At 29.6% G+C, this 14230-nt stretch overlaps 1 protein-coding gene across 3 annotated transcripts in view; it reads right to left on the bottom strand.

Moving 5' to 3' along the window:
* Positions 1-1815: 1815 nt before the first annotated feature.
* The window catches only part of LOC107440073 (WD repeat domain 81), a 107548-nt gene continuing 95133 nt past the window's right edge, over positions 1816-14230 (bottom strand). For 2 of the 3 annotated variants that reach the window (XM_016052860.3, XM_071187794.1), the window contains 6 exons: positions 11002-11225; positions 10792-10922; positions 7389-7590; positions 4679-4778; positions 4044-4144; positions 1816-2097 (listed from right to left, as the gene is read on the bottom strand). In XM_016052860.3, coding sequence (XP_015908346.2) covers positions 1969-2097; positions 4044-4144; positions 4679-4778; positions 7389-7590; positions 10792-10922; positions 11002-11225 — 887 coding nt within the window. In that variant the 3' untranslated portion in view covers positions 1816-1968. Of the gene's footprint in view, positions 2098-4043; positions 4145-4678; positions 4779-7388; positions 7591-10791; positions 10923-11001; positions 11226-14230 lie in introns of those variants that run through there. The other variant, XM_043048186.2, reaches the window with a different exon arrangement.

The following is a 14230-nucleotide window of genomic DNA, read 5'->3' as shown; positions in this document are numbered from 1 at the left end:
CCAGGACTCAATCTTAATGGTTTGAAAGACTAGCTTTAAATAAACATATTAATTAGTGAAGATGATATTTTAAGTTATAAAATTAGATGCAAAAACGTACAATACTTTTCCTAATTGAACATAAAAACTTTTTTCGAAAAAATTTGGATTTTTGATTATCAAAATATGAGGGGGGGGGGTCATTAAAAATCTGTCCCCAATAAATTTCAGAGGAGATTGATCGAATGTTTGAACCCCTTAATGTAAATTTCACTTTTTGCATGTTTTGCAATATCACAAGCTTTTTAAGCAAATCTAAACATTTTTGCATATATTAAAAAAATAAATAGACAATTATTATGATAAGTAATAAATAATAATAATTTTTTCTTTTGCATACAATTATCTTTGGATAAATGAGTTCTACAATTGTGTGCAAAATGTTTTCAGTTCATTCAAAAAGTCCCGAGATATGGCTAAATGCTTAAAAAGTAAAATTAAGGGATAAAAATTTTACCGGCTCTCCTGATCAAACTTTTAAGGCCATATTTTTCAGATTATGGCTATCCTTCATATTTTTAGGGTACAAAATCAAAATATGTAGAAAAATGTTTATTCTCTTAGATGTTTATTCAGAGAAAAAACGTTTCTGTGTCTGATTTTGTAACTTAAAATATCGTCTACACAAGTTGATTAGCATATTTGAGGTCACCCCTTTTAATCATTAGAATTGACTTCTGGCACATGAAAATCCCATCATTAGTTATTCAAAAGTTATCCAGGGTGTACTATTTTTTATTTTGCACACTGTATATCTTATATATAAGAATGATACGTGAAATGCAACCTCATTGAGGCACTGGACACATATTTTAATAAGTTGTAAATAATTTCCTCTCATTTGCATTCTACTACTTACAAAAATGATTTTAAAATGTTTGTTTTTTGGTAACACCTACATATCAACAGAAAATGTTTTGTTCCAATTCGCAGTTTATAAAGACAAAATATTCAAAAAAGGAGTGGCTTTCTGCGATCTGGAAAACAGTTGTACTAATTTACTAGTTGTATTAGTTTAAATTGAATTTTTAATTCTTTTATTTGTTGGCTTCTACAACTGTAATAGCAGAATATACGAATTTATTTATGAAGATTTATAAACTTGAAACATGGTAATTAATAGGAAACAACACACTTTCCTTCTTAGAAATATTATCGATTTAATCTTTCCCCCCTTTGATAAAAATTAAGATCTGCATTCTTTAAGCAATAACTTAGTGCAGTAAAATTTGGTGAGTTCAATAATAAGAACTGTAATTATGACTGTAAAACAAATGGATAAAGATAATGATTGTTCTGATTTCATAATAACAATAGAAGTGTTAAGAAAATAGAAACAACCCAAGTCGATAATAATTTGGAATTTTAAAAGCTATGGGTGCATATTTGATGACAACAAAGTTTACTATATGTTAGAATAATGTTTTAGTTGATTTTAAGGAGATAAATTAGATGGTACAAAGACTGCGCCCCAGAAAACAATCCGTTGTTTTTTTTAAAAAAAAAATTTAGTATGAAGTTTCACCTACCACATTATAAAAGAGTTTCGTAGACATATTCAGTAAATTTTTGGAACATTTAGAGGTCAGTGTAGCAATTTAAAAAAAATATCCAAAAAAAACTTAGAAAGTGGTACAAAGGCACATCGTTTTGTGGTATCTATTGAAGAATTTCTGTTATTTTTGACCAAAACCTAAGAACACAAAAAATATTTTTTTTAATCTTAGAAATAATTCAAAAAAGAAAAAGTTAAATGATTGAATCCATACAAAAAAATACTTATAAAAATATTTTTCTTTTTTATTTTATTTATAAATATAATGACTGTCATAAAAATAAAGATTTTCTGTTAAATGACACTAAATACAAAATAGGTTTATTTCAAATAAATAGTAGTAAAAATTTAAATTAGATAAAACTTATTTATTGCTAACATAACAGAACCACATTTCCATTGTCAGTTCCAAGAAGAAGAAGTCTATTTAGAGGTAATAGCGCCATGGTTGTCAAAATACCTTTGAAAGTATCAGAACGTAATCTGCTACTGCTGTATACAGCCTGAAATGAAATTACACCATTTAAACAGTGTTAGTTTTTATGCATAATTAATTAAGCTTCACAGAATTTTAATTTATATTAAAGAAGTAAAGAGGAAAATACAAAAAAGGTTTCTCTTGGGAGGGCATAGTGAACATCAAGACATGATAATTTTTTAGAACATTTTCAATTTTATATTGATAACAGTGTTTGAATTCCATTCATATACACATAACACATTCAAATGCCTACTGGATATGCAAAACACCTTAGCGATATCAAAACATGATATTATATGTTAGCAAGAAATTTTGTTTTTAAAAAGTAGTTTGTGCTGTTTTATTGAAGTAGAGTCAACATTAAATCTATGTGAAAATAACATGATTTTGACACATTAATATTTAATTTAAACCCCTTTTTAAGCAAATCTACTTGATCTAGTAAACTCTAGATTTTTATGGTTTCTGGAAATTAAAAGTTTTTCGGTTCATAAAAATATACTTTTCTTGCCAAAAGAACCACTTCATGTATATCAATAGAAAAACATCTGTGGGAGCAAGTTCCATATAAACATATACTTGATAGAAAAGTTTTTGACACTGAATGCAATAAAAAGTATAATTATTTAGAAATATTATTGAAAAAAATATACTGTGAAACTTTAATAACTTATGATGTTATTGGTAATCATGAATACATCAAGTTATTGAAAATTTGACTAACCAAAAACTGAATAAATTTTGCTATTTTTAATATGAAAACAGATAAAATAACCCTTGCAATTGTCATAATATTTTTTTACTATTAAAATTGACAAAACAGAACTTGGAGAAATAACAGCAATATTCAGAAGCAATATTTTTCTCATACCCTTTATCTTTTCTTCAATGAGTTTGGATGTATCAGGAACATTTACTCCATTAAGAACTTTTTTTTTCTTATCACGTTGTTGTAATTTAAGTCAAGTTTGAAGTTACCTATTGTTAAATCTCCCTCTCTATACATAAGACCCCAACAAAAAACTGTAAAACTAAGGAAGAAATTATAAACCCTCCAGATAAGTAAGACTTGGTTTGAATAATATCACATGGTCAAATGTTTCTTTAAGAAATCTCTTATTTTAATCTGATATTTATTTTCTTCTGAAAGAAAAGGATTAGAGTGAACATCAACTTTTTCAACTAACCATACTGAAAGAGAAATTGCACACTGCAAGTGATTAGATACAAATCAAACAATAACCTGTGGCAGGTATGTGACAACATAAAAATAAAATAAAATTTAAATAAATTTACTTTTTTAAGTTATTGGCTTCTTTCTGTCTTTGTACAGGGCTGTGTATAAGTTTAGACTAATAAAAAGTTTATTAAGGTGCGATTTTTTTTAAACAAAGAAACACTGTCTTATTGCTATCTTTTGATGTTTCAGAACACAAATTTCTGAAAATTATTAAAAGTATCAATTTATTGAACTTCCAAGTAATAGAAAAAATATTAATGTTAAAGACAGTATTTTCATCAAGGTCTTTGAAATAACAGTAAAAGTACAACTATCCAGTATTCAATGAACTGGGTAGCCAGAATAATGGGTTTCAAAACAAAAATATATCTTGCAAAAAAATTATTTTGTACAAAAAAAATGATTAGAATTGATATCTGCTATAAGAATACCAAGATAACACCAAAATTAAAAAAAATACCCCCTTCAATTTTGCTCAAATATAAACTAACAGCACTTAAAAAAAGAGTGCTCCCGTCCCTCATCATAAAATCAAGACTGCAGAAGCTCAACATGCAAAATTGCCCAAGCGCACAGCAGTATCAGAATCAGGTTATAATAGAAAGAGAAATTTTTGCTACCTTTCTAAGAGGAGAGGGTAACAAATGGAAGAAAAAGAGCAGGTATTCTACATATTTGATATCTTTTTAAAGAACTATATTCTTAAGCATTTGTAACACAATACTTACTGCTTTATCTGTCGAAGAATGAAGTCCGATTCTATTGCCTGAAGTTCCTGATATTACCTCATTTCCATAAAAGCAAATACAAGTTACAGGTTCCATAGGACCTTTAACAAAGAAGAAAATATGTTTTTTCTTTAGAAAATATGTTTTTTTCTTAGAAAAAACATATTTTCTGGAAAAAGTTATTGGTTGCAAAATTTGGATTCATATTCAGTACCTCCAAAGACAAAAATGTACAAAATATAAAGAATCCTGTCAATTTTTTCCAGGTAATGTCTATTTTTGAGCTCTATTACTTAGACCATAACTACTTTTCATGCATTTTTCAAAAATATTTTTTTAAATAGTAGTCTTTTTATAAAATTAGTCAAATTTTTTTTTGCAAACACTTGTTTTTTAGCATTTTTTTTTTGTAAGCAATAGCAACTATAGTCAATTCCAGTTGGTTTTAGTAGCAAATAGTGGCATTTTAGCTGCCAGTGGAAACCCTGAGAGGCAAAAATATAAATAAATAAATATACCATTTTTTAATCCTCATTCTATAATATTAGAATAGTGATTTTGAAAATAGTGTTTTTTGACCCACTTTACCAGAGGAATTCAGAAAACATCATAGACTAATGTAGAATGAAACATACCTTTTAAATGACACTTTGCTTGAGCATCTTCAAATTTCCATACTGTTAGAGACTGATCAAGAGAAGAGGTGAGAAAACTAGTATTATTAAAAGCTTTCAACTAAAAAATAAAAGAAAAATATATAAACAAATATTAAGTAATTTACAACCAGGAAAAAACACAAACTTTTTTAATGATTCAGACATGAATGTTTTTGTTGATTCTTTAGACAATGTTAAGAATGATTTCTACCATGTGAATAACACTTATTTTGATTCATATTTGAATGAATGGTGAAATTTAGGCCTGGTTCTTATGTATGTATATATATTTGGTGCCTCTGTGAGGCAACTGATGAGTGATGGAGAGACTGTCTATGACTTGCTGATGCGACAGGATCTTCTTGACTTGGTCTAGGGCTCTAGACCAAGGGGATAAGCAACAACAACATATATATATATATGTGTGTGGGAGTTAGTGCAGCATAAGATGAAATAACGACGATAATTTAATATTTAAACATAACATTTAATACAAAGAAAAGGAAATACATTTAAATTTAGAAGTGATATGGTTGGTGAGAGCTGCCTTCTCGCAGTATCTCCAAAATGCATGTAAATAAGAAATTAAATTGTTCTATCGAAGAAAGTTAATAGTTAATTATAAATTCGGGACTTCCCCATCAGGACTGACTGGTGCCTCTCAAAGACGAAGAGGATGATGAAATATTTCTTAATTATTACATGATGGTTGATGACGCAATGTTCGCAGTTATTACACTATGGCACTGAATCTCCACAATATTCGGTCATCCTGCAGTAAAATGTCCTCATTTTCGATCGGAACAGCTTCTTGACACAGTTACCTTAATTGAAGAGACTCCCAGTGTCCAATGGTAATCCATTATTTCGTTGATTCAGACCAGATGATTAATCTCGCTTCCCTTTTCGGTGAGTCCAAGGATTTCACTGATTCCTGCACTTCTCCGCTCCTGATCACCTTTACGGTACATCCAAAAATTTCACTGATTGCTGCACTTCTCCACTCCTGATCACTTCTGCCCTTCTGATTTGCACAGGATATTGCAATGATTTCGGAGATTTGTCCAGGATCAATTCTGTCCTTCACGACAGATTTAATTATTGCTGATTTGAAAATGTTCATAGGTCTCTGCGGGCGCTTTTCTCCACTTGCTGATTTTTTGCTGCTCTTCTTGGAAAAGTTGACTGCCCTTCTCGGCAGATTCAAGACGGAATTTAACACAGGAACAACATTTGAGCGAATGTTAATTTGATAAACCGCTCCTCCACGAGCGTAGAATTTCAGTGATTCCCCTACACGGGATTTGAAACAGGAACAAAATCTATAGCTCCTACAATACGAGAGTAGAATTTCACTTTTTTTCCTTCACAATTCGGTGAATATCCCCTTCTCGGGATTTCAAAAGTTATTTGGCTGAAAAATCCCCTGCTCGGGATTTCAAAGTTGTTTGGCTAAAATCTTCTTCGCGGGATTTCAAAGTTCAGAAATTTTTTAGATCGACATTCAAATTTCGGACGCAAGCCCCCATTATTTGTGGGAGTTAGTGCAGCATAAGATGAAATAAGACGACGATAATTTAACATTTAAACGTAACATTTAATACAAAGAAAAGGAAATACGTTTAAATTTAGAAGTGACATGGTTGGTGAGAGCTGCCTTCTCGCAGTATCTCCAAATTGCATGTGAGTAAAAAATTAAATTGTTCTATTGAGGAGAGTTAATAGTTAATTATAAATTCGGGACTTCTCCATCGAGACTGGCTGGCGCCTCTCAATGATGAAATATTTCTGAAGTATTACATGATGGTTGATGACGCAATGTTCGCAATTATTACACTATGGCACTGAATCTCCATATATATATATATTTATCTTTGGGCTGTGACTTCACTGGAGATCACTATCTAACAAACAATTTGTTGATCTCAGTTGGAGATAAGATTCAAAATTGTTACAGAATTCCAATCAGAAATTGGGCTCTGTATTCTATTTACTGAGTTGTCAATATCTATTTTTACAGACATGACTATAAGACACATTCATTTTTTATTTTGCATCTAGAATAATATATCATTGAAAACTATTATTATAATCACTTAAGAGAGTGGTAGCAAAAACCTTTAAGCACGGCAGCGAGCACTATAGATGATCACAGCATCAGCAGATAATTTTCTATCTCAGATTTGGTCAAAAGGGAGGAAAAATGGCAACAAAAAAAAAAAATTTACTAAGACATAGTTAAAGAGCACAGGAAAAAAAAGATTTTTATATCCTCCTTACTGTGCGACATGAAACAACTTTTTTTTTCAGAAATCTAATACAAAAAATTAATTGACTAAGACTTTAAATTTGACATTGTTGGTTTTGTATCAAACCAGAAAATTTTACAATTTGAAAATTGTCTGCAGCTGGAGAGGATTGATTATAAAAAATATCAAAGTGTCATTCTCTTTAACTGGAATTCAATAAAAAAAGTTGGAAAGAAATTTTTTTATTAAGCTCAGAGATTTTTTTCACTTGGTTTTAGGTTGCTTATGGATTTGTTATTAAAAGTATAAATTAGTCAAATCTTTTAAAATTATGAAGATTTTTCCAAGTCACTTAAATGTACAGTAAAATTGAGTATAAACAGGGATTTATTTAAATTTTTTGTCATTGATAGAACAAAATAAGCAGAATAAAAAGTTACTTGTAACACTTCGCCTTCGTGTCCAAGCCACGTTCCGAATACAAGTCCAGTTCTTACATCAAGAACAGAAAGCATCCCAGTTGAATGTCCAACAGCTAACCAATTTCCATTAGGGCTAACTGATAAAGATCGAATTAAACCAGTTGTTCCAACATTAACTTTAAACTCATGCATATATCGGCATGTTCGTGCATCCAAAAACCTGCAATAGAATAATATTTCATTTTTAAGATAATAATTGTATGCTAAATATTTACTGAGAAACATTATTAAATAGCAAAATGATAGATAGAGTATTATTACAAAATGACAGAATATTAATATTTATTATCAAATGATAGAGTATTCTAAGCCTGGATACAGGGTGTTTTGTAATACCTGCTGATAAAATATTGGTGGTTTTCAGAAAAAACTTAGATAGGTCATATTTTCAAATTAATTCTATGTTTTTTAATAGTTATTGCCCAAATTTCACTTAAATTAGTTCAGTATAAGATTTTTAATTATTATTTAATGATCTGGTGATTCATTTGACAAGTTCGCCAAATCATTAAATTACTATAAAACAGATATTTCTGCATCTATTTATATGCAATTTTTCATAATAATTATTAGAAAATATAAAATTAAGATAATTTTAATGTATAAAAATACTTGTTCAAAGGCACACGTAAAAACAGTTCATAATAGGGAAGTGGTCCTAGAGCTATACAATAACATTTCGGTCATGGATTACTATACAATTCTAAATCCTTATTATGTGCCCTGCATTCACTACTCTTTTCATCAGTCAACTTAGTAATACATACACATAAAATTAAATTCTTTTAAATGCTAAAATTCCCTCAAAACTAAAGATTACCAAACTGATTCTTTTCAAAAAAATAAATAATTCCTTCTCATCAAAACCGGATTTGAGGAAAAAAATATAAAGATGGGGAAAAGTGAGGGTTTTATCACATTACGTAACAAAAAAGTTTATATTAAAATAAATCAACTCTAATGTTCTTGAATGAAAGTAAAAAATAAAAAATCGATAAATATTTTATTGAGAAACATAAATGCAAATTAAATAGTTTAATTAAAGAAATTGTATGGGGTCTAAAAGGATCTAAAATAATACAAATACATTATACAGGGTATCTGCTAGATTTTAGATTTTCAAATCCATGACTTTTCATGGCTAATTCTAAGAATTTTTCATGACTTAACTATTTTCTCCAACAAAAACACAACAATAAATTTTAAAAACCATTATAATGACATTAATTGAAATTATAGGTATAACCAAAACTTTTATACTCTGCATCTTCATATTTATGAATTTCAAATTTAAAAAAGAGTAAAGAAAGAGTTGAAGCAAAAAAATAGCTGAAAAAAATACAAAAGCAAATAATTTTTTTCTCTTCCTTTTTACTGCAGAATTATATTTTAAAGATATTTTTCTTGTTCATTGGAAAGGAAAGAAATACTCCCGATTTTTATATTCTCCTTTCTAAATAAAAATTCACCAATGACTGGCGTTAATTGATAAAATAGAAAAATAAATAATAATAAAAATTCTGAAATCACAGAAGTTTAAAAGGGAATTCGCTCTAGAAATGATGTTTTTTTCTTTCATTTTTTGAAAGAACACCATAATTTTTAAAGAACATGATAAAAACATTTTATATTTTAATAAAATATGACTGTGAGTGGGGATTTTGTTATAAATTCAGATATTCTGAACACCATGAAATTGAGGAGTGGGGGTGAATTCCATTTTAAAAATTAGATTTTTCAGTGACCTAAATCCATGAATCATTTTCCAAAAAAAATAATTAAAATCATGACATTTAATAACAAATTTTGTTCAATACCAAAATTCATGACTTTCCATGATTTTTCATGACTTTCCAGGTGTGCAGATACCCTGATTATAGCTCTAAATAAGATTCAGCATTCAGTTCAGCATATTTAAAGCTTTAGGAGATTTATGTTTAGCGAATTAAAAGAGATTTTCTTCTTCAGGAGCGCAGCAGCCCTTTGCAGGCCTTGGCTGCCTCAACAGCACGCCTTCTCCAGCTCCCTCTGTCCATGGCAACTCCCCTCCAGTTCTTAAGTTTTAGGACTTTGAGGTCGTTTTCGGTGTCGTTGAGCCATCGAGTAGGTGGTCTACCTCTAGAGCGGGACCCCTGAGGGTTCTTGAAGGTGGCAATTTTTACAGGGCTATCTTCAGAGCCTCTCCATATATGTCCGAGCCATCTTAGTCGGTTGCTTCGGATTATCTGCATAATTTGAGGATGCTTATACAGCCCATAAAGCTCAAAGTTGTACCGTGTTCGCCAACATCCCCCCTCTGGTATGGCACCAAAGATAGTTCTAAGTATCTTTCTTTAAAACGTTTCTATCGGGCGTTGGACGTCAAGGTTTAAAGTCCAGGTTTCGTTTCCGTATAGCAAGACAGGCAGAATGAGTGTCTTATATAATTTTAGTTTTGTTTTTCGGCTAATGAAATTCGATCTTAGTTGACTTTTTTGTCCAAAAAAACATTTGTTGGCCATATTGATTCTATTGTCAATTTCAGATTTCAGTTTGTTTTGGTCATTGATAATTGTACCAAGATACTTAAATTCTTTAACCTTTTCAAAGGAATGTCCGTTTATCTGCAAAGATTCACTGTAGTTTACAGTTGAGCTTGAAAACTCCATGAACTTGGTCTTGTCTTCGTTAATGGAAAGACCCATATTTATAGCAGAGATTTTATGAGTGTTAAATCTTAGAACGGTCATTTAAGCACCTTTTCAAGCTACAAAAAATAAAAAACAAAGTTCAAAAACAGTAAACAGTTTAAAAAAACCCATGCTCGAATTTCGCGTTATAATATTGTATTAAAAATATTGATATTTTTAAAAAAATGTGGAAATTACTAGTAGCAACTGAAAGAAAAAAATGATTGAAAATAACTTAGATTGAACATGAAATCGGCAGAAATAAAGCACATCAAAAGTGATAATTAAAATGCCTGGATTGAAAATTGCAAATCGCTTTAATACTAGATTAAAAATGTAAAAATCACTGTTCAGAAATTTGTAGCGAAAACCACCAAAAAAGCGACCAAAAGACTCTATTGATTTAGATTTGGCATCACGTCAAAAACTTACATGCGCAATTTGAAATTTTCAACATTTTTTAATACTGTATTATTTCTGGAATGAGCATCCCTCTGCTAAGCAGGTGCTGCAGGGATGTTATTTATGCTACTGATGTAAGAATAAGTTACCATGCAATAGCACTTCTTTTGAAAAATAACCAGTTAAAAAGTTGAGTGTTCACTATAAGAATCAATATGCACAACAAATTATAAAGTATATCAGTCAACAAAACTTTTTCAAAAATAACATAAAATGAAAGGTTTGTTTACCTGACAGTTGAATTAGTCGTGGCTGCTAAAAATGACATACTGGGAGATGGCATTGCAGCAAGAACAGTAACAGGACTTCCTTTAGTCGGTTCCAGCTGCTTGATGCAGGAGCCCAAAAATGGATCCCAAATCTAATGTAAACCGAATGAAAAATATTAATAATATACTTTCATTTTTAAACCATGCGAATAAAAGGAAATTTGAACTCACATGAACTGTGCCATCACAAGAACCAACTAAACGAAGAGAATCCAAAAAGGAAAGGGCAAAAACTGATTTTCGATGATGAGTGTATGTCCATTGAGAAGGAGATTGTGCCGAACCATCTCCCCAACTTCTCAAAGACCATAACTTGACAGTTTTATCTTTGCTACATGTAATGAAGGAATTTTCATTATCTAATATCTCAATACCTCTGACAGTTCCAGTATGACCTGTTAATACATTATATTATATATGAATACATCGACACACTCTCTGCAGACACATTAAAAAATTAGTATAGCATAAGGAGAGTGGTTGAATGTGAAACTTTTAAAATTCGTCATCTCATCTCTAATGAAAGAATTTCCTTTTTAGTAGTTCTGCTTGAATCAAGATAAATTTCTCAAGATATCTGTTCATGGTTGATTCAGCAAGAAAAAAAAAGACAACTGAATAACTAAAAATCAGGGCTATCAGTTGCAGAGTCATCAGGTATAAATACTTTCCTAAATATTAAATATATTTTTTTTTAATTTCAAAACTATATTGACACCAGTTAGTAACAACAAAAATATGTTTGCAACATTTTATAGTTTATTTTAACACTACTTAACTAACAAAACACACATTAACATTGTGAAGCTAGGCTGTCAATGTTTATATGATAACAGAGGCAGAGTGGCAATAGAAAATGGATGATTGGCTTGTGGACCAGTCATAGCTATTAGGGATGTACCTGGTAACTGGCAATTACCAGGAAACCAGTGCACTTAGTTGGATTTTTATTAACTGGATCCTGTAAAAAATTTCATTACCAGGTACCCTGTGTTTAGTCCAAGACCCAATACTCATTACCTGAATCCAGCCAATTTTAATGGATATCATGGATATCGTTTATGTTGAACACAACCATATTTAGATTTAGATTATCTTAAAACTATTCATAAAATAGTCATAGTTTTGGAAATACTTGCATTCTATCAGTTTCTTTTTAATCAAATTGAAATAACTAGTTTAGGCACAACATATTTTACTATCAGGCAGAATTTAAATTCAGGGAAACTAATAAAGTGGACACTTTTGGGATAGAGAAATATGATTGCTAAACAGAAGAGTCCACTTAGGAGAATGACTTGCAAATGCGAAAATCTAACACTGAAAACTATTTTAAATTAACAATATAGTTAAATAAACACAAAATTAGAAGTAGGAACTATATTGCTATTTATTTAAAGTTGATGAAATTATAATTAATAAAATTCAGAGATTGCTGCAGAAAAGTATGACATATTTGTATTACTTTCATATACTATGCATGCTTTCAGCACATGAGTAAATGCATACAACTGAACTCGCTAATAACTAATTTAACGAAGAAATCAAAAATATTTGGTTGGTATAATATTAAGTCGAAAGGAGCATAGCTCGCTTTTAATGAGCAAACAATGATTATAGTGAGCAATATTTTTAAATTTCAGAAAATTTCTACATACTTCCACCTTTCTAGCTCAGCTAATCCTTTCTGAAAAAATTCGTTCTAAAGACACGAATATTTAGTGAAGAGTCCTAAATTCAATGAACACACGCTTTTTGAAAGCAAAGGTGTAAATAACGATGTTTTTCTTGTCATGAGTCTTAACCGAAGAACAATAACACAATAAAGAGACAATATGATAGTACAAAGTAAATTAACTAACTTCTTTTGTACTGTGCACATATGAAAAAATAAATAAGGTACCATATTTATTATTTAGTAAATATGTATAAGTTTTATGATTTTTTACCTAAACCTGCTTTTTACATGGACTCTGTTATAACAAGCAAATATTGCGGTTACTTCTTACTGGTTTTAAGCAAGTTAGAATGTAATATGTTTTTATTATTTAGTTTTGTAGTGAAAGCAATTTATAGAAGTATAATGGATAGCAATTGAAAATAAAACAAATATTTTCTTACAAATGTCACATTATTCTAATGCTATAACTAATCGAGACATTATTGAAGAATCCATGAAAATAAAAGCATATGCTAACAAAAATTATGAGTAAATTTTGGAAAGTAGTTTTTAGTTTTTTTTAAACCATTTTATTTTTACATAACTCAATAAAAACTCATTTGGAAACAATTTATTACATTTTCAGATAAGTTGATATACATGTATATTGAAAAGAAGCATGTACAAATATAACTTTAAACTAACTTTTCAGTGTCATAAATATTGCAAAAGCACGTTTCCTTACACGTGAAGTCAATAAATTCAATTTTCGAACAGTCTGGTTAAAGCATTCTTACCATTGGGTTAACCTTGGGGGGGGGGCCCTTCATGTAATGCAGATACACAGCAGTTTCAAGAAAAAAGTTTTTAAAGAAAGCAAATTTGCTCCTTGTTTGCTGCTGCATCTAGAAGTTACTTTATCGTTTGGGTATCAAAATTACTGGGATACAGATATTGAGTCATAACATTAAGGACAGCAGCAAATCCACTATATGAATCCTTTGTTTAACATTGGTTATATAAGATATTATTTCATTTATTTATACTTTAAATTAAAAGTCATTGTAAAATTCTTTTAGAAACTTTTTTTAAAAAATATAAAAATAAAAACACATTTTTATTTATAAAGGCTTTAGAACTATATCTTGTAAAATATTTGTTATAGGCAAAATTTTTATATTGTTTTGATTAAATGTTATAATACTCAACTGGGAATTAAATCAAAATTTTACTAGGTACCTGGAACCCATCAGGTAACAAATAATACTTTTGCCGGTTACCTGGTACATCTCTAATAATTCTCACTAAAATATTCTAGTCAATATTATGAAGAAAAATTAAACAGACAAAGTTTTATTTTAAATGATTCATAAAAATCTCTTACAGGCGTTATCTACTTTATCTGTAGTTAGATTTTGGTACTCTTCTTATTGGTTAGTTTTTCTTGCATTAACGTCATGTTATAACTTTTTTAATTCCACAATATTCATACATTTCACTCTATTCCGCATCTCTGAAATAATAATGGTAATTCTTTTTACTGCAAAAAGGGCTAACTTTTTTTTAAACTAAATAGTTGTGATTTGGTATTATACACCAGCAAAACGATAACCCTACTAAGTTTGAATTTTTAGAATTATCATTAATTTTTTAAAGAAAAAACTTCCTCTACTTTTTTCTGAAAGCTCTGATCAAAATATTTTAAAAAGTACTAACAATTTAAATCTCCTTCTCCATCTA

This window comes from Parasteatoda tepidariorum, chromosome X1 (genome assembly GCF_043381705.1).
Source record: "Parasteatoda tepidariorum isolate YZ-2023 chromosome X1, CAS_Ptep_4.0, whole genome shotgun sequence".
NCBI classification, from domain to species: Eukaryota; Metazoa; Arthropoda; class Arachnida; order Araneae; family Theridiidae; genus Parasteatoda; species Parasteatoda tepidariorum.
The sequence above is the reverse complement of the archived record's forward strand: the minus strand, read 5'-3'. Positions and strand labels throughout refer to the sequence as shown.